Consider the following 21,416-nt stretch of genomic DNA (forward strand, 5'->3'; position numbering starts at 1 on the left):
GCAAAGGTTAGTGCTTGGATGCTTTTAGCTCACACACCTTGGCTCAGTCCTGTGCCACAGCTGGGATAGGATCCTATGCAGCTCTGCAAGAGCACTGTGAATAGGATTTGCAACGCATCCTGCAAATCTGGCTTCAAGGCACTCTGTCTCTGTTCTGACAGTGCTGCTCAGTCCTGACCTGCTGCACTGACCTGGGACTCCTTCCCAAAGGCTGCTGAACACCATCCACTGGACTGTAAGAGGTACTAGCTAAGGCAGACAGGCAGAAAAAGCAATTTCACCTGCCAGTTGGAGACATCTCCAAGATAGCTCCAAAGCAGCATATGTGAATGATGACATGGCATTCCTACAGAATGGAAGTTACTTCTATCTTTTAGTTCCCAGTCCCTGATCTTTTTGCCAGTCATCTCTTAACTGCAGATGCCTGGGGGACTCTCTTGCTCTCCAAGAGAGAGGAAAAATAGCATTACTTGATAATACAGTGGGTTGTCCCTTAATAAGACCCTGCAGGGGAAGCACACACTACATGAATTATTAATAATTGGACATCTAAATAGATGAGTAGGAGCTGGTGTTTAATGCTGAATTTCTTCTAGAGGTCATACCAGTGCCAGGAACACCTATAAACCTATGTCAGAGGCTTTGTTGAAAAGCAGGTGGAAGGAAATGATGCTCACCATACTTCTGTGTTCAATCTGTGGTCTCTCCAGAGCAATGGTGATGCAATTCAGGAAGATGAAGGCCAAAACAACATAGTCAAAGAGCCTGTGAGCAATAATGGTTTGGCAGAGGAGGCGAAACCTGAAAGAGAGTTCCAGAAGGCACCTGAAGGCAGAGCAAAGTTAGGAGCTACAGACAGAGAAACAAGAGGTCTGGCCAAAACTGAGCTCTGATGTAGCAGCTTTCCTATCATTGACACTGATGCCCCTCTCTTCCTCTGTAGAAAAGAGGCTGAGTTTCAGTTTTTCTTACAAACTCACATTTTGTCAGTGGCTAAGATGCCACATGCTGAAAGCTGAGAAGATACAAGTAGGTTGGCTGTCACAGGGACCACATTTTTGGCCACTCTGAAAGTCACCATGCCCATTAGGTGACAGAGCAAAGAGCTTTCCCTCATGATCTGTAATGAGACCCCTATTTTTTAAGGAGAGATGCACATGGGTGAGAATACTGTTGGCTGGGGTACATGGAAATTTTCTCCTGGGGAGAAGACCCCTCCAGCACAAAGAATTTATCTCAAATTTCTTTTTCAGGCAAGAACAACTCTAACTTTGCCCTATCAGGTGTGATGTGACTGCTGATAAATTGCTACTGGGATTGAAAATGAAATGGAGAGACTGTCCTGGTGCCAGGGGAGGAAATATCAGTATTATAGAGTTGTTAATAACACATTCCTTCTCCTTCCGGATTAATGTTAGTATTCCCTGCTTTTCTTTGCTATAAATATTTATGGTTACACAAAAGAAAAATGGGATGCTCCAAAGGGACAGAAAGTAACATCATCTATTTAGGATTCTTATCCTTCCTTTCATCTCCAGCATCAAGGAGGAGAAGTGTTGTTCAGCTGTAGAAGGGGAAACAGAGAGGACAAAACAGATTCCCAGATGGAAAGCTTAAAGTAGCAATCTAACATGCAGATGCAGGTATGTGGCCAGCATGACAATACAAGCTGCCCCATCTTCTCAACCCTCACGCAGCAAAACCAGCACAAACCTGTTTTGTGGAGAGAAGAGATATATGGACCAGTCTTCCCGTAACTCACACCAGTCTGGCTTATAGACTTCCATCATCTTCCGGATCCGGAAGCACAGGGTCTGGAGGGATACAGCAGAAGCAAGTGCCACGGGTTACCTTCCTGCTTGCCTGAGAGTGGCTCTCTTCTTTCCACATCTGTCCCAAAACACCACTACCTGCAGTTCCCCAGATGAACCACCTGTCTTTTTTTAAGATCCCAAATGAGGAAATGGACTCCAAGAGCAAAAAGCCACTGAAAAGGAAGTTTACCTCTTGACGTCTTGTTTCCTCCCTAAATGGTATAATTTATTTTTTTTTTGGAAAAGGCCTTTAAGATGATCAAGCCCAGCCATTAACCTAGCACTGCCAAGTCTACCAATAAACTATGTCCCTTTATTTCCCTTGCCAAACCATAACAAATTAACCCGCTGATGATGTCTTTTGTAGAGTAGGAAGTTGTACAGGATGCCTTCCTAGAGCTGCTGAAGTGGCTCTGTTACATGCAGTCAGTGTTTCTTCACCACCTCAGCTAAACCAGAGGTCAGGACAGGAAGGCCTGTTGGCATTTGGACTTGGAGGTGATATAATTTCATACAGATTGTTTGTTCAGATTTCTATTGACCCTCGCTCAACTTTTTGAACCTTTTGATCTGCTCATTGTGGTCTTCCAGGCTGGCAACACAAAATTCACTTGCTTAGTCTCTTGTGTGTGTGCTTTCTGCTCTGATCTGCTGATGTTTCCCATGCAAAGCTCTTGCTGCTCACATAGCCTGACCTTTCCTAGCCTGTAGAAATCACTGGATGCACTATGGATGCATCTCACATCTGCCTTCCTCCCACCACCCATCAATATGACTGTCTTACAGGCAGCCTGACACTGTGATTTGAACTTGTCTGGGTCTAGAAGTTCCCATCTGCATATGATGTCATCCTCCACCTGTACTTAAAGCACATTTGCAAACTCTCCCATCAGCAAGGCAGGAAGACTGAAACTTGAGAAATTTGCAGATGGATTTGGGGTTGCCGAGTTAGGCTGCAGCCTAACTCCATGTTCCCTCCACCAAGTACTCACATAATCTATCTCTTCATCATCCTCTCCTCGTTCCTTGCGGTTGTTCATCTTTGGGAAGATCTCCTTGGCAATACTGGGCATTTTGCCATTGCAGTCCTGATGCTCACTGGCCTCAGATGCTGCTCCCAGCTTACAGGTGACTCTGTGGCCAGACGGGACTGAAGGCAACTCCAGCAGATCACAGGAACCTTTAGTGTCCAAGGAGAGTGTCCGGCGGTGATGATACACCCTTTCTGTTCTGTCTGGCCCCCCATCTGCTGATCTGTGCCTTTCACCATAAAGGAGGGATTCGTGCTCAGCAGAGGGAGGTTTGTGCTTCAGGCTGTGTCCTCGGGCCAGGCTGTTCCAGCTGGACCGGCGGCTTCCCCAGGCCCCACTGCGGCTCCAGGCACCGTAGTGGGTACTGCGAGAGCTGGACTGTAAGAGAGGAGGATAAGGACTCAGCAGTTCTAGGCACAAGGAGGGAGCATGAGGTCCAGTTTCAGGTCACAGGCACATCCATGGACCCCGAAGCTGGGAGGCTGCCGTTTTTGATCTATTGAAGAAGTAGCATTCTGGCAATTTAGCAGCAGTCTCTGTAAATCTGACAGTAAACTGATAATGACTTAGCAATGGTGTTAGCTGTGATTACTGTACAGCACCATCTGTGTGTAAAGCACTTATGGGAAAGGTAAAATAATAAAGCCTAAGGCCAGGTGCTTGATGTTGTTACTTACACCAGCAGAGAGCAAGAATAAAGCTCTCCAAAAATCCGATTGGCAACTTTTTATGCTGCCCTGGGGCAAAAGATAAGACAAGGCACAGGCTGATAGATAATCTTACACACCGTCTTTGAGTACAATCTTAGTAAATGGAAAAAATGACAAAAACTGGCTTGTTGGTTACAGTCTAGTCCAACTATATCAGTAACTCATCATGTAGTACGTGGCTGCCAGCTCTCTCTGTTTAGAAACAGATGCACCCCTCCAGAGCTACAAGTGTCAGTGGATAGAAAGCCCAGAAGCTGATGTTGTAAGCTGAATTGGTCTGAGATGCATTGGTTGGACAGTAGCAGTGCTTAAGGAAGTGTTAAGGGGAACCAGGACCTGCTATGGGGAGCTCCAAATCAATATTTTTCTCTTCATTGTTACAAAAGTTTCCAGAAGACCCATCTGTTATAGGACTATGCAGTTCTGGAATGTCAACCAGACATTCCTATACTCTTAACTCAGGGCATTATTTTGTGTTCTGTGCTATAGGAAAAAAAAAAAAAAAAAAAAAAAAAAGAAAAGGTAAGAGGACAAAATGCTTTTCACACTAGAGGAGATACTCTGTCTCTGATGTTCCCCCTCTCCTGCCAGAAGAATACAAAAGAGCTGAATCCCACACTCAGTGGAATATAGAAGAATAACCTGGAAATATACATCAATAGTGTGGAAATTTAGATTAATTATGTGAAGTGACCTGGCTTCCTCAAGACAGGCAATGTGCTGTGCTAGAAAGGGCAATCCTCCAGAACAATCACCAGGTGATGGCAGAAAAATAACAGCATGCTTGGACTTCAAAAGAAGGGTATGGCACACATTTCCACTCACCCACTCACTCCCCAAGGACCTCTGGTCACAGGTCACTCTGCCCAGTGACATCACGCTGCTCTTCCGGGAGCCAACAGCAACATGGATCTGGTCAGGCTGCAGAGAGTTATGTGAAGAGTTGGTGACCCCCCCAGCAGCCACTGGTGGGTTGGAAGAAGGCAAGGATGGATCCAAGTGTCCATTAGGTGTAACAGGAATTGCACAAATCTTGGGATCTGGGTGGAAAGATGCAGAAAGAAGAAGAAAGAAAAGAAGGTGGGTTCCTCGGTACCCAGTAAGTGGTGTTGAAGCTATTTAGCATACTAGCAGCAGTTAATAGAATATTAGCTGCTTAGCATCAATCAGCATCAATTTCATCTGATTTAGGGTGCCTTGGTGAAAGCAGTGCAATCTGGGAAGACTTTGAAGTATTCTCCTCAGTCCCCAAAATAGATGGCAGCCCTCCTTGGGGCCAGACAGATGAGAAGAGTTCTGGTCAGGCAGACTCAGGCTGACAGGCAGAGTGAGAAGCTGAATCCTGGCAGCAAAGGAAGGAGGGTATGGTTCTGCATGCCAAGAAAAGACATCTACATCTTCAGGCCTGAACAAATAACCCTGACTGTCAGACTGGCTATTTAAAGCAGTTAGGCAGAGACACAAAGACATGGGGATATCTGAAGCCATCCATTCACTGGGTTCCTGCAATCATACTCTTCATCCCAGCCTGTTCTACCACACTTGGACTCTTCAAATTATTGACCACTGACTTTGAAGATCCAGGACATCTGAAAGGGGTGTTTTAGGTGCTGTGGATGGCTATCAGCATTTGTTGAGATGGATGGAGAGGATGGGGTACTGTATTTTAATTCCTGACAGGACCAGAACCAACCATTTTTTGTATGACCTATTGTGTAATGAAGCCTGCATGCAGCTTCACAGCCATGAGTGAACCAACAGGCTCTGTTACCTATTCCCCATCTGCCCTCCTAGGGGTTTGCCTGTCTACATTCAAGGTAAGTTCTGATATGGTGCAGTAACCCATGTAACCCAGGAACAGACTGCTGTGAAAACAGCTAAGTTATAGGAAAGAGCTGTAACAAGCCAATAATGGAGCCACTGCTCCTTGCTGTGGGAGCTGTATTTAAGCTCAGACTTGTGCCTCTGGTCCTTGCCTGGGTTGTGCTGTGCATATGCTTTTGCCTGTCCTTGCAACTTGTATTAGTTCTTGTCTTGCTGACTGGACTTCTTGGCTTGACCTCAGAATTGCCACACGACTGTGGACTTTCCTGTCAATCATTTTACCACTGGCTGACCCTGGCGGAGTCAGAGGACCTGTTCTGCTCAACTTGTACAAGTACTGTGCCTTTGTCAGGGTGGTCCCTGCCCTCCTGCCCGGCTGTCTCTTCTCCTCATCTACTGACTCCCATTTATTATGGAAGAAACCACTCTTGCTGCTCCCAGCCACCAAGTCCCATCAGAAGTATAATACCTCTTGTAGGAAGACTTGAAGTCTTCAAGGAAAGACTGTGAGGGTTGGAGACCTTACTCAGCATTTTACAGGCAGACTGTTCCAACAGTTAATTATCTTTCCTTAAAGGAAGGCTTTTTTTCAACCTGAATTTGCCTAGCTTCAGCTTCCAACACTTACAATCTCATGATGCTTTTTTCTGCTCAATTTAAGAGCCATCTACCATCAAAAATCTCTCCTTATGGTCAGCACTTACAGCATGTGTGACCAAGTTACTTCTCTTTTTTTTTTTTCTCAGCTTCATTAGCCTCTTACTGTGAGGCAAGACTTTCGGATTTGTCCAAGTCTTTTTTAACGTGTTGGTATCCCCTATCCAAATACTGGTCCCAGATTTGGATGCAACGTTCCTGAAACTGTGTCCCTGAAGCAGAGACTTCTCACTTCTCACTCCTGCCATCCTATAGGTCTTCCAAGAAATGCTCCCCTTAGTTATCACATTCCTTGGGATGCCAACACAGCTCTGTTATTCCAAAGATAACACCACAGACTAGCATAAAGTTCAAAATGAAAAATGATAAGTTCTTAGAGATGAGAGCATATTTTCTGCAGAATCTGCTTTCAGTTTTCTCACAAAAAAGCAACAGGAGATAAGCAAAAGAGGCTCTTAGAGCTATTTTACCTGAGCTTTCCAGGACCTCTTGGAACTGATCTAACTCCTCCATATTTGATGAACTCTGATCTTCATCTGAGTATGAACGGTTGGCATCACCCTGGAACACACAAATTTAGAAGTTGGGAACTCATAAACTGAAAAGATCTTTTTCTCTTGTCTTTCATTCTTGGAACAACTACAAAATCCTCTTTGGCACACATTCATTACTGTGATAATTGGAAAGAATCCTGTGTGACCTGGGGTTGCTGACATACTGTGTTCATGATTTTGGAGGGGCAGAGAACTCTTCCTAGTAGGGTAGGGTCTGTTGCACAGGATGGGTATTGTGAAATCCTTTCCAGAAGGCTTGTCTTGATCCTTGCAAGGATTAACATTATTAACTTATTATTTATTTTAATGAAGCCCACCCTGAACTTAACAAGGGAAATGACAGAGGTGTAATACTTTGGGACTTTTCCATCCCAGTATCCTTAAAATGCCTCAATGGTGCCCTTTTTAGCACCTCTATTCCTGCTCCTGATGAGGCCTTGGTTACAACTCACCTCAGCCTGGAACCCCTCCACAAGAATGGCCACCAGCAGATTGAAGAGCACATAATTGCCAAATGTCATAAGAGCCACAAAGTAGAGGGATGCCCATGGTGAGGTGGAGGCCATGCCATTGTAGAGCACAACATTCCAGTCCTCCTGGGTCAAGATCTGCAGTCAAAAGCAGAGGCCACATAAATGTGAAGGAAGAACATGAAAGGGATTCTCAGGGAAGGAGAGTGGAAGGACACACATTAGGACCACATGAGGCCTCTTAAGTTGCCACAATAGAAGTGAGCTTTGCAAACTATCTCCAAGGAAAGAAGGAGTACCCCTCTCTGAAAAATACTCCAGTTGTTTGGATACAGCATGCAATTGTTCTTCCTCCAGACATCACTGAAGCTGTTTGTGTGGTCTTCTGAGCTGTCAGGAATGAACGCAATGCTTCATAATGAGAAAAAGCACCTCCTGATCCTCTTGACTTTATCTGCAGAGAGCAAAGTGGACTCACCTGGAAAACTGTGACAATGGCCCACAGTAGGGAGTCAAAATTCTTCCGGTCAGGAACTGTATCTCCCGTGTCTGTCCTGAGGCTGAACTTGCAACCAAAGATGTGCATTCCCAGGATGCTGTTGGGACAAGTTGTGGAAATTATGTCAAATATAAATACTTCTGCTACCACAATATGCTCATCACTGTTATTCTCTTTTGCTCCTGACAATCTAATTTAACACCACAGGGGTGAGGGGTGGCAGAACACTGTCCGAAAACTGGACTTATCTGTGTAGAAGGGTCTGTGTATTACACTCGCATAGCTCACCAAAATACCTTGCTTTTCATCTGTACTGCCTCATGAAGGACTGCAACCTGTCCTTTAAATCTGCTCTCTTCATCATCAAGCATCATCAAGCAAACCTTGTTTGCTCTCATTTTCCATCTCACTGCAACCATGGGTTGCACTGACAGACTTTCTCAGTTCCTTCCTGCCACCCTTCTACCAGTCAGCCTCTAGACCGAACTGTTCCTGCAGCCAGTGGGGTAACCAAGAGACTTCACCTATTCTGTGATGGGAATCACGCTGTGTGCATTTAGGGGCAGTGTTTCTCTACCCCATCCAGGCCAAATCTTCAGCTGCTGAACCCCATTTAGGGCAGCCTCAGTCCTTCATAAATGTTTTTCAGTGCTGCCTGAGCCTAGAGCAAGGGGCAAGCTGAGTCGTGCAATCATGCTCAGAAGCTGCTGTCCACAAGCCACGCAGTGTCTCTCCAAACCACTGTGAGGCAATCAACTGCCTTCTCACCTGAATATAAAGATGAAAAGCATGAGGAGCATGCAGAAGGTGGCTACATTGTCCATAGTCTTCATCAGCACCACGAGCTGACGGCGTAGTGCAGGCATGAAACGCACCAGCTTCAGCACCCGCAGGAGACGGAAAGTCCTCAGCACAGAGAGGCCCCCATCTGCCTGGCCAATGATCTCCCAGATGCTGTGGCCCAGAGAAGCACATCAAGTACAAGGAAAAACACGAAAGACAAACGAACAGAAGAGAGGGAGAGAGATAACAATGCTAATCTGAATTTTTACCTCCACATTAGCAGCTAGTAGAGAGAAGTCAGAGAGAAAATCTGTTTTAGCAAGATCTAATTATAAGTATATACTATAGGCTTATACTCATGTGTAGAAAGCTGCATTTCTCCCTTAAGAATATTAACACGGCACTGTACATTGCACAAGGAAAGGACTGCAGCATTAAATTCCATCAAGACAAGTTCTTCTATTACACGTTAAAAACCTTGGTAGAACCCTTAATTTGTGCATTTTTAAAATTATTCATGGCTAGTATTTTCTGTGGAGTTACAAGGCAATTGCAATTTCCTCCATTCTACAGAGGAGAGAACCAAGAGCTGCAAGAATGCAATACTGCTTGCCTATAGTCGCCAAGTGTTGGGAGCATACATCTTGGTTTTTACATTGCTGGCCTCATGTATCAGCTCAGCTCCTCCTAGAATAATTGCTACATCTTTTTTGAAAAGGCACATGAAAACCTGCAAGCTCTGGGGCACTTTTTTCTATCTGTATTTCAGTTGATCCCCAATGCCCTTGTCACCTGATGATGACGATGATACTGTCAAAGATGTTGTAGGGATTGCGGAGATAATCAAAGAGACCAAAAGCAGCAAGTTTCAGGATCATCTCCAGGGAAAACATGCTTGTAAAGACAACATTGCTGATCTCCAGGATGTTGGTCAATTCCTCTGGCTGGAGAAAAGGCAAATTCAGAGAGTCAGCACAGAAAATTATGAGAAATAGTGTGCCAGGATTCCCAGGAGACAGGCTTTATAGGGAGTGGCAGAGCTCCCGTGGATGAAATTAGAGTGGAGCTGGATAGAGCCACTTGCACTCTAATTTCTTTGCACATTTACTACTTCCATCATACATTATCATCCCTAACAAATTCTTTTACTAGAGGTGGTCTGTGGCCACATCCAGGGTTGACCAAGCACCTCCCACATCTCACTCCATACTCTGGTCTCCCAGCTAAAACTTTCTTTATATTGTACAAAAAACTTGAGTATTTTTTGAAGCAGGCCAAAAGTGGCTGATCTCTGGTCAACTTCTTTATTCAAGGTTTTCCTCCTTTGAGGTTTCCACAGGTAGCTGGCACATTTTTTTTCTGAAATTCTGAAAATATTTGAATGACAGCAGAAGAGTTCCACATCTTCCTCTAAACCTCACTGCATTTCTTTCCTCTCTATTTCTTCTGTTCCCCATTTTTCATTCCCTCACTCCCCACCAAATGCTTGGCATGCATCAGTTTTCCAGTCTTGCTTTAGCAGTTTTTTCTTATGCCTCTGTCCTCAGAGCAGTCTCTATAACTACCCAATCAGACTGGATAAATAAGATAACAGTGAGGAGGGGCACACTGCTAACACCTACCTGTAAGGGGCAGGAAGAGCAGAACAGGATGAGGAAAAGAGAAATATGGACAGCAAGAGGAGAATGGCAGATGCAAAAGGTGGAAACCTCCAGGGCTGACACAAGATGACTGTGTTGAAATCAAAAAAAAAGGGCAATCTGACCCTGCCTTAGGCATTTTTTCTCTGTTGAATCTCTGACACCTCTTTCAGTCCCTGTGATACCACCTTCTCCATCAGAAACTGATGTGTTTGTACATATGAGAGAAAGTGTTTTAATGATTCCATCAGCAGAACAAGTCTGAGAAAAATTAAATTACTCCTCCTTTTGTTTTCTGAATTAAAGACTTTTTGTTCAGCATGTGCATCCTTGGAAATTTCTCTCACAAGGTCAGGAAAGGATCTAGACCATTTCCTCAGGAATGATCAAACATTTCTTCAGAGGGAGACAGAGGATGTGCTGATGTCATTGGAAAGGAATGCCAAGATCTTGCCATTCTCTGTGAAATGCAGGCATTCCCAGAACTGAATTTGGGATGGACTCATCTGCTCAAAGGACTTGATCAGGGACCAGGACTGGACTGGGCCAAACACCAAGGGCTGAGGTGTCGAACAAGATCAGATTCATGAAGGACGACACGTTCACAAGTCTGCCCATGGTAACAATACTCAGACACACACATGCATAGCCCAGGGAGACTACCACAGCAACAGCAAGGTAAAGAACATTCCCAAAGTGAGAGAAAAACTTCCTCTCAATATATAATAGGTTGTATCTTTGGGCCAGGCTAGACAACTCTCAGCCTTCACCTGGCTGTAGCATCCTGCTGGCTATCACCGTGCCAAGCAACAGCTGGTGGAGACCTGCTTCAGATGAAGGTGTGCCACCTTCCCAGGTGGAGGGACTAGGCATAACAGCTCCAAGACACTTCTTCAAGGCTCCTGTGGCCAAATTTCCATGTATGCCTTGGGGCTGGTATGTCACACCTCAGACAAGGTTATATATTTGATGTTTAATTTACTGCACCACTGAGCCCCAGCTCCAAGCCTTCCAGATAAATCTCATCCAGGCTCTGGTAGCAGGCAGTACTGCTCTCACTGTTTGGTTACCCATGCTGAAAAAGTGGCTGAAGACTCTCCCTCTGCTTTTATGTTGGATTGAGCTATGCCTGACCACAAGGCCCCTCTTTTAAGCATGACATAAAATGGATGGGGACAAGAGTCTGTTACTGAGGGCAAGAGAGGAATGACACTCATGGCACTGCAGAAACATGAGAGTCCCTGTAGGTCAGAGCCAATACTTCTACCATGAACTCAGCATTAATGCCCACTAGGAAAACTACTCATGCTCTTTTCCTGAGGACTCCAAATTTGTTGTATTTCTGAACCTTCGTGCTGGCTGTGCTTGCTACTTAGTCAGCTGGTGGAAGGGGAAGTGAGGGCGGAAAAGCAGTTCTGACTCTGACCTTCCCCTGAGGCTGGGAGCTACTTTAACCTCTGCTATGGGATCCCCAGGGGCCCAGATCCTCCCAGGAGAGCAGATGGGCTACAAACTGGTCCTCATATCTGCAGTTTCCCTCACTCTTTGCTAATTTCTTACACTCCTTGTTGCAGCTTTTTATTGATATATTCCACTTCCTTAAAATCAAACAAAGGGGAGATGGTTCAATTTGCGTTCACAATTTCATTTGAATAACAAAAACCATTCTGAAAATGAAGGGCAATGGAGAGAAGAGCAAAGAGAGAGATAGAAGGAGCAAGTGAACACAGTAAGGGAGAGATGAAGATCACTTCACAGAGAGCCAGGCAGTAATGACACATGTGGGGAGCATGAGGTCCATATGCTAAATAGAGAAGCCAATTTCAGCCTGAATCAAATGATTATGTCAGTGACAATAAGCAATGTGAAAAAGTGACAGACTATAATGGTGGATTATCCTCCTCTCTGCTGTCCATACACTCTCTCCTGTGCTGTCATAGGGAGCAATTGATGTTTGAAAAGCCATGCTTGCATCTTTCTTGTGGAAAAGGTCACCTGTTCCCCAGTCTCTCCTTTCCTCCCTGACATCTGTTTCTCTAGTCAAGCCTCCACCTGTTAATCTTTTTCTAATGGGCCATCAATCAGCCCCAGCAAGGCATCCTTCCTAGAGAGAGGTGCAGGAAATACAGGGCAGGGAAAGAAAGGAGAGGTGGGCAGACAAAAATGCAGCAAAAGAAGAATAGAGGAAGAAAACTGAAAAAGAAAAAAATAGGCCCAATGGCACCCACAAGAAGTAGAGAAGGAGAGATGTTTAAAAATGGAGTAGGAAGGTGGGCTGGGGAAGGAAGAGCAACACAAAGGAATGAAGTCAGGGAAAAAAAAAAATAAAAAATAAAGAAATAAAAAAGAGACAAAGAGAGAGGAGCCAGCTGGAAAGAATCACTTGCTGGCTAAAGGCAGACCTTGCATTGCAGCCCTTTCTGTAGATACAGGTAATTTCGCAAAATCCAAAGAGTCATCAGGTGGGAGCAGGGCTGCAGGGTGGAGGTCATCAGGGGGTGCATTCTTTGCAGAAATGGCCCCCACCCATGGCTATGAGTGACAGTGGACAGTGCTGGTGGCTGGGACATGTCTTGGGTGGGGGACTCTATGGCCAGGGAAGTGTGAACTTGATGGACGGGTCAAGTGGACAGAAAAGATGTGGTTCTCTCTTTTTCTTCCTACTAACACATAAGATCCCTAACACAACAGATGTGTCACCTCACGTTTATGAGAGCTCCCCAGACTCCCACAGACACCAGCTATTTATCATCAAAACTGTTAGCAAAGTTTCCTCCTCCCAGGCTACCCGGGCTTACCCAAGAACTGTAAATTGAAGCGTCTACAAGGAAGGGCCTGAAATCAAGTCTGTTTTAGTCCAACCAAAAGCAGAGAATGCCAGAAATTTCCCCATAAGAGGTCTGTTCACAGTGACAAGCCAGGGCAGACTGGTTTATCCACCTCACTAGGAGAGAAATCTGAACAAAACCGTGGGAGCTGAGTATTGGGGTGAGGAGGGTAGCTTGAAGGGGAGAGAGATCCCAGGTGGCAAAGCATGCCCAGAGCCAGCATTTTTAGCAGACTGATTTACCTTCTCTACTTTGGATCTCTTTACAAATCCATGAAACTACGAAACTCACGTATTCATGGTATGAAGTCCTTCATTCTTAACAGTGCAGACCAAATACAGAAACTGAAATGTATTTTCAGAGCTCCCACCCAGTGATCAGAAACTAGAACTGGGGCTATTGAGAGCAGCTGCTCAGCTTTTTTCTCCCTTTTCAGTTTCTTCCTAACTAGCATTGGAGTTCTTATGTCAGGTTAAACTGGAGACATAATTAGTGCATTATCTAACAGCAGCCAGAAACTATTGTGCTATAAGAAAGGTTAAGAATATGCAGACCACCAAGGCCCTGCACAAGTTTCTCCTAACCCGAAGTAGATTTGCAGCAGTCTAGAAAATGAAAAGTAATTGATGTGATCTATGCAGACCAGCCCTGCCAAAATGTACCTGCACATCACTGCCTCTGAGAATATGAGAAATATTCCATACAGAGGTCTCTCTAGATTGCCATTTTTACTCATCATTTCAAAGTCAGTTGACAATAATCAGAAGAGTCATAGAAATCAGCCATGGAACACATCAAGTAGCTTTTACTTACTCTAATCATCACCCCACAACCAGTGCAAGATTTTGTGATGTTTTGTTGTATCCTAGTTTTACAAGACTGAAGCAATATGGCTCCATCTACTACCCCAGGGAGACTGTTCCATCATTTACTAAATGTCAGCAGGATGAGCTGGCTTGGACATTTGCTGAATGTCTCTGAAAAGCAGCAAATAGTAAAAAGAGAAGCAATAACTGTAAAATATTACCTTGTGGATGAAATAAATGCTGGTATAAAGGGAAATCACACAAACTAAAGGATATAAAGGTACTGATCCATAGGGCTGGTGTAGTTAGGTAACAATGGATCATCTCCTGATCCACACAAGGCAGACCACATGAAGTACATCAGGCTGACCTGATGTACAAAGGAATACTGTAGATACTAGAGAAGATAAACCAAGTTACTCAGCAACTGTCTCGTTGGTTGCTAATGGCAAAGAAGCTTGAGTCAAACAGGCCACTGAAGAAATATATGAGAAAGGGAGCCTGGGACACAGAGCTAGGACCAGTCTTTCATCCTCATACTGAATAAAGGAGAAAAGCAAGCAGCACCAGATCCTCTGTGAACATTAAAAAAGTAAGCCTCTTAAAAGAATCCTTCTGGGCAGCCACAAACATCTAATATCTTAATTTTCTACACTGGATTTAAAAAAGGGGCACTTACAAGTAGAAGCAAATCTGAAGAACTGCGAAAGCCATTTCAAGCAGGACAAAGCTTGAAATGATGGATTTTGGCTCTGTGCAATGTCCCAGCAATAACTGAAGGTCTAATACTGAGGCTATTACATGGTATAATGCACACTGATGGATTTGAATAAACTTACCTAGTTACAAGTGATAACTTGTGATAAGCTTAAGGATTAAAAATGACTCATAGCAGTGCAGTTTGTCCTCACACAAGTTGATTTTGCTCAAGAGAAATGTATAAGGAGGTGGGTGCCTTGGCCACACAGGACAGGATAAGGGACTGCATAGATAAACCAAAAGAAGCCAAATTCCAAGGTGATTCAGATTTGCATAAAGCGATTTGAGTTGCTGAGGTTAAGTCTTCTGGCAGAAAAACACAGTGAATATTAAACACCTGAATTGTAAAAAACTGGTAATTTTCATTCCATTGATCAAGGCTCAGGATTTGAAAGCGACACTTGCACATGGGCTCTGTCCCCCAGGTTCCTGTGTTCCTAAACCTGAACCTGTCTTGGCTCCTTCAGTTTGTCTCACCCCTAAATTTAACAACACTAAGTTGTGTGGGAGTGTTGATCTGCTTGAGGGTAGGAAGGCTTTGCAGAGGGTTCCAGACAGGGTGAATCAATGGGCTGAGGCCAACTGTATGAAGTTTAACAAGTCCAGGTGCCAGGTCCCTCATTTCAGTCACAACAGCCCAACAGGCTTGAGAAAAGAGTGATTAGAAAGCTGCCTGGTGGAAAAGGACCTGGGGGTGCTGGTGAACACCCAGCTTAATATATGCCAGCAGTGTGCCCAGGTGGCCAAGAAGAACAAGAAAATCCTGGCTTGTGTCAGAATTAGCATGGCCAGGACTGCAGAAGCAGTTATGTCCCTATACTCAGCATTGATGAGGCTGCAACTCAAGTACTGTATTCAGTTCTGGGTCCCTCACAAGAAACAGACATTGAGGTATTGGAGAGAGACCAGAGAAAGGCAACCAAGCTGGTGAAGGGTCTGGAGAACACCAGGAAAGGCTGAGGGAATTGGGATTGTTTAGTTAGAAGAAGAGGAGGCTGAGAGGAGACCTTATTACTCTCCACAACTACGTGAAAGGAGGTTGTAGTGAGGTGGGTGTTGGCCTCTTCTCTCAAGTAAATAGCTATAGGACTAGAGGAAATGGCCTGAAGATGCACCAAGAGAGGCTTAGACTAGGTATTAGGAAGAATTTCTTTACTAAGTGAGTAGCCAGGTGCTGGAACAGGTTTGGTGGAGTTGTCATCCCTGAAGGTATTTTAAAAACATGTAGATGAGGCACTTCAGGACATGCTCTAATGGATATGATGATATATGTATTTTTTTTCTTTTTTACATTTTTTTGGGGGGGAGGTGGACTTTGGACACGGTGATCTTAAAGGTCTTTTCCAACCTCTTGCCCAGCCAAGAGAGTGGTCAGGGTTGTGATCTCCATGCACCAGGAAAGAAAAGCTCAAGAGGTCTCTGTACATATTGGCTCTGGGCCTGGAGCTGTTCATAAGATGAAGCAGACAAAGCAACAGAAGCTATTTCAGTCATAGGATGGCATCACCTTGGAAATCACAGATATCTATGGACATCATTCTGTGAAAAAAAAAATGTTTCTGGGGGAAAAACAGCAGGAAAAAGAGAAAGGAAGGAGAAAAGGAGGTAATGAAGCACCAGTCTGAGGGACTACTAGTATAACCTGAGGAAAACTAAAAGAGAGCAAAGGGAAGTGCAAATGCCTGAGTGCTATCAAGTTAACTGCTGACTGCATTAGACCTACAGCTCTTGGTATGGTCTGAATGTTTAATTTAATTTTTTTTAATCATCTTGTTTTAGGAAAACATGAGTCAGTCTATGTATTTTAAAGAAGCAGGCTGCACTACATTTTTCAGTTATGATCAATTTGGCTGATGCGTCTTTCTAGCAGAAACAGCATGCAGGGTCATAAGCTTTTCCTTGCTACTTATGGATAAAAAGTATAACTTTAAAGCATAACTTTAAAGATGTGTCACTAATAACCTGCTACTAGAAATCCTGAGGCTGCAGGCGGATCCCACTCTGCTGCGGGCTGTACAAACACAGCAGAGGCAGTCTAGAAGGGCTTAAATCTGCTCACACAATAGCCAGTGGCATGAGAGTGAATTCTCTACCTTCAGCTCAAATATTCCTCTGTTAAACACTTAATTCACGCTGTCTCAAATGAACCAAAATGAACAATAGCTCTCCCTGCTTGGTGCTCACATCTTTAAAACATCAGTGGGCAGTTTTCATACTGTCCTGGGCTTCAGCCCTTAGTCATCTCTCTGCTACGTGATAAATACACCACTCTTTTTAATCTGTTTTTGTGAGTCAGCCTCTCCAGCCTCTTCTTCATTCTCCTCTCCTCTGAGCTCAGGCCTGTATTTTTCTGTTACTGAAGCATTCAGTGCAATTTTGCATTCTGGGATCAAAATAAGGTTACCCATCCATGTGCCAGAAACTAGCTGGCCTTTGGAAAATTGTCTAATGCTTGGTATGTGGGTGGCTGACATCTGAGGCTTCAAATACTGTCTCAGGCACTGTGTTGCCTCTAACAGGGAATTGAAGATTCCCCAGGTCTCACAATACCTCCAACCTGATGCAGCACAGGACAAATCTGAGTGCCTTGCCTGAACCAAACTAAACAATCTCTCTCTTTGCTGCCTGAGGCTGCATTCAGGACTACTCTTCACCTTGGCTCTCAAGCCTAAATTCAGTCCGTATCTCAGTAGTAGACTAATCTCTTATTTCAGACTGGTGGCATAGATCTGAGACACGCATCTACAGCATAGACTCTAATGCAAAGTGCAGCAGAGCCACCAGCCAGCAATGCAGATGCAAGGTCACGGGGTGCTCAACACCCCCTGAAGCTGGCTCTGCATATCACCAAGTACACACTGCCTGTTTCCCAACTATGAGGGCAACCAAAGCTTCTCCATTTCACAAGTCTGTCACAAGGATAAAACGCACTGCTGACTCAGAGCTGCCTGCTAACTATTGGCATGAAAGTCAGACCTACTACTTATGTCTGACCTTTGTATCACTTCTTGCTATCAGGGCAAAGGAAAAGCTTGAGCCATGTGATCCCCAAAAATGACTGGACATGGAAGGTGGTGCCTCTCTTAGCCTCCTTGTACAGATAAGTCTGTGCTCAAGCATGTCTTAATTAAGCTGGAAAGGCTAGCAAGCTGATGGATTTGAATTGAGATGCTGGTGAAGTGCTTGTGACATCCCCAGAGGGCAGACTAAATTAACCAAATAGACTAAGGATTCAGTAAACTAACGAGGAGAGAAATGAGAGAGATGAGGAAGATGGAAGACACGAGGGTGAAGGAAATAGAGGCGCATAGGAAGAGAAGACAGTGTAAAAGAGAAAAACAGAAGGATGAAAGAGAGCATGGAGAAGGAAAAGAGAGCAATTGAAAAGAGATGAGAGGAAAAGACATGGATACAGTGAAAGTGATTAAGTTCAGGGATTAAGAAGAAAAGACTGCAAGATCCTGTGGCTTTCTGCAAAGCTCTGCTGGAACCACCTGTGCTGTTCAAATTGCTCAATCTCTACCTCCACCAAATTGCATCAGATGCTTAGCAAGGACATAACCCCAAGCAGGACTCACAAATCCCGACTGCCCACTCTGTGTCCTGAGGTGCCTTACCTGCTCATGGTGCTCAATGCCCATGCTGATAGTGTTCACTAGAATTGCAATCATGATCCCTCGGTTGAAGTATTTGCTGTCCACAATCCCTCGAAGCTTGACCCTCACTTCTCGCCATATGTCACCACAGAGCTTCAGCCACCCATCTTCTTCCACCTCCTCTTCCTCCTTCTCCAGTGCTGAGGCACCCTGGTTGTCTCTGCTGTCCTCTCCCTCCTCATCACTGGATCCTCCATTCACCTGGTCTGAGTCAGCACTCAGGACAGAAAGCCTTTGGGATGCTTCGTGCTCCTCCCTATGGCACCGGGGACAGTTGGTGGGATCAGAGGTTGTTGTCACAGCAATGGGCTGGACCAAGCCTTGTGGAGGGCAGTCAAGAGAGTTGTGCTGTTGGCAGAGCCCTGGGGAGAGAAATGATCACACTTAAAGGAAAAGGCTTTGACAAAGACATCAAAACTGGGCATCTGTTTGGCTTTCAGGCATTTAGAAACGGTAACTGGGCGCTGTAGCTGAAGGGATGATTTAACACTGGCACATCATCTCAAGGGCAGCAATAAAAGCTGCTGTCATTGAGGCCTTTACACTTACAGACTGGCTGTGTCACCAGAAGGTGTGATACTGTTCACCTGACTCTGATTAGGCTCAGTGGGGGTTCACATCCATCAGAGAAAGAACAGTTTTGTCTGATGCAGAAATAACAGCTTGAGACTCAGTAGGTTAAGTGGGAACTGAGGGAAGGCAGGGGGAATCACAAGGGTTGCTTTTGCCCTGAACTGCTACAGGTGGGTTCCAATAACCCACATGCTGAGTGGAACTCTCTAAATTAGGGGTGCTACTTCAGCAAAGCATCTCAAGAAACTAGAAAAGGTAGTAGTACAAGAACACTCCATGTACAAGCACAAGTCCATGTGCTCTGAATCAGAACAGACCTCTTGACTTCAATGAGAAAACTAAGTTTGTGTTCCTCAATCCTCCAGTTTAGCCTGGAAGATCAAATGGACACCCAGGGAAAGAAGCAATGAATTAATTGACACAGTGTGTGAAGCCTGCAGAAACTTTTTTCCCAGCAAAGAAAATGAAAGACTAAACATGCAAGACCAGCTGAAGGAAAATTTGCTTTTGCTTACTAATGGGAGCATAACTTAGGAAAGACATCAGCATATAGCTAATACTAATGCTATACAACCATTTTTATAGTCACTATTCAGGCCAGGAATCAAAATTAAAACCTTATCTCTAGTTTTACACAACAGCATGTGCTCCCATTAAGAGAAACTGCCTCCATTGCCCTTGCATGTCAAACTGGCTTCTTCAGTATTGTTCCCTTGGTTCAGGAGGCACTTTATAGCAATTCTACTCCATTTGCCTCTCTCTCTTGAGGTCCCACAGCAACTCAGTTTGGAAGGAGACCTCTGGGAGACCTGTTGTGTCACTGAGCCCAATTCTTAGTCCCGCTCTATCATCTCCTTCTAATACTTCTCTCTCCCAAAGTGCTATCATCACCAGGAGCCTCAGTCAGTGCCTTAAAGCTTAACACGTTATGGTCTCTGGGTTTCAGGTCTGGGTTTCCCATGTTCCCTCCTTGTCACCCCTGTCTCATTCCCATTCTGATTGGTCACCTGCACCTCACTGGTCTGGTGTGCTGGCCCTGTTCTCATCCTCAATGGCCAAAGTTAATCCTAATTCTGTGCTTTGTAGGCACAGGTCCTTTGTCAAGCTGGCACATGGAGATGTTTCTAGTTACTCTCACACGCCCGCTATTGGCAGTTGCATCTTTACCCATGAAATCCTTACTGTAATGCCTCTGGCTTTGTCTCTTCGTGCCTAGCTTGGCATCACTGGGCTCCACGTGTCCCTGTCGTCGGCTCTGGATGCTGTTGTACAGCCCAAGGGTGCGGCGTTTGGCTTTGCGCATGATGTGGCAGACGTACTGGAAGATCTCCTCGTAGCAATCTCCTGGCTCCATGTAGCTGGCGACTGTGCTGGAAGAGAGGTACCGGACCCTCTGCTCCTGCATCAGCTGGTGTTCCCTCTGCTTAGTCTCCGAGAACTGTGTGGCAATGACCACCAGGCACAGGTTAATCATGAAGAAGGAGCCCACCTAGTAGCAAAAAAGGAGAAAGGACAGTCAGTGTCAGCATGTGGAAGGAAATACAGAAGGAGAAATGGAAGAGGAGAGAGGATGAGAAAATGACTGGAGGCAGACAGAGCAACGTGAACCAGTCTGCATATAGAGATGTGATTTCAGAGAAAGCCAGGGTTGGCTGAGCTTGCTTTTGAGATCTCACTTCATGTAATATCCACGCAGAACTTAGAGCCCTGAACTGAAATTCAAGAAACACAAGCCTGCCACAAACTGTTGGCAGGCTTTAGGATCTTTAGAAAGTCACTTAGAAGTTACCTGCAAAGGGTTTGATAAAAACAGGACTTTTTCTTTCCCTCTCCTTTTGTGTTACACAAAAGAAGGTAGACAGGGGACTAGTTTGGTAGTTTGGTTGCTTTCTCCTCTGCTTGCTCTTTCGCTACTGGAAAAATCATACACTGCCATTTATGGTCTCCATCTTTTGGAGGACATGTCAGTATCTCAGAAGATTTTATTTATTTCTACCATTTAGACCTCAGTTCACCCTAGAGGAAGATGGCACTTTGCTGAAATGAATGAATGAGCTCTTGAAATCAAAGAGAAGTTTACAAAAACTAATGACTGAGAAGGACACCAAATAGTGCTTCCTGGGTCATTTTCTATTCTTCTGATCCTTCTGATACTAGACATATTATATTAGCTCTTATTTTACTTGTCCTACAGCCTAGTTAGGCTTTCAATTTTAAATACAAACCCAACCACGACTCACTCCCCCAGCTGCTTCAAAACAAAACAAAATGCCCAAGTTCTTCCTATTCCCCATACAGAAGCCAGAAATATTCTCCATACAGAAGCCAAAATGTCTAATAGGTTTACTTTACACCTTTGCATGCTCCCTTGAAGATTTCTTTTCCTCAGTTTTCTTATCTGTAAAATAGGGCAAATATTTCTTGATGCTGAGAGATCTGGAGGTAAACATCTCGCTCTCAGTGTTACACATTGTGAAATTACTGATGAATCTCCACTAGGAGAGCTACCCATTACATTTAGGATGAAAGTTGGTCTTCAACATGAGAAGAATTTAATAGATAAAAGGGCTGGTAACCATGTTCAAAATAATTCTTAAATGCTATGATGCCTTGATTTGGTGCCTCTTTCCCATAGAGCTGTAAGTGGCAATATGGCATTGACAAAATGCAGAGACTGATCTCTGAGCAAGGATCATCCATCTGCACTGCTCTGAAACAGACTCTGCAGGGCAGCCCCTGGGAGAAGAGGAAGGATCAGCTTGAGATTTCTGCTTCCTCTGGAACATGGAGCATCCCTATTAAGGGACATCCT

General features: G+C 44.6%; 1 protein-coding gene across 1 annotated transcript in view; it reads right to left on the reverse strand.

Annotated features, from left to right (window-relative positions):
- CACNA1I (calcium voltage-gated channel subunit alpha1 I) overlaps positions 1-21,416 on the reverse strand; it is a 158,713-nt gene that overhangs the window by 22,863 nt on the left and 114,434 nt on the right. Inside the window, exons 8-18 of the mRNA XM_030447826.1 lie at positions 19,787-20,093; positions 17,993-18,393; positions 9,135-9,286; positions 8,328-8,513; positions 7,539-7,656; positions 7,043-7,198; positions 6,507-6,597; positions 4,381-4,595; positions 2,807-3,223; positions 1,714-1,814; positions 678-801 (exon numbers count right to left, since the gene is read on the reverse strand). Of these exons, the coding sequence (XP_030303686.1) occupies positions 678-801; positions 1,714-1,814; positions 2,807-3,223; positions 4,381-4,595; positions 6,507-6,597; positions 7,043-7,198; positions 7,539-7,656; positions 8,328-8,513; positions 9,135-9,286; positions 17,993-18,393; positions 19,787-20,093 (2,268 nt within the window). The remainder of the gene's footprint in view (positions 1-677; positions 802-1,713; positions 1,815-2,806; positions 3,224-4,380; positions 4,596-6,506; positions 6,598-7,042; positions 7,199-7,538; positions 7,657-8,327; positions 8,514-9,134; positions 9,287-17,992; positions 18,394-19,786; positions 20,094-21,416) is intronic.

Source organism: Calypte anna, chromosome 1 (assembly GCF_003957555.1).
Source record: "Calypte anna isolate BGI_N300 chromosome 1, bCalAnn1_v1.p, whole genome shotgun sequence".
Lineage (NCBI taxonomy): Eukaryota > Metazoa > Chordata > Aves > Apodiformes > Trochilidae > Calypte > Calypte anna.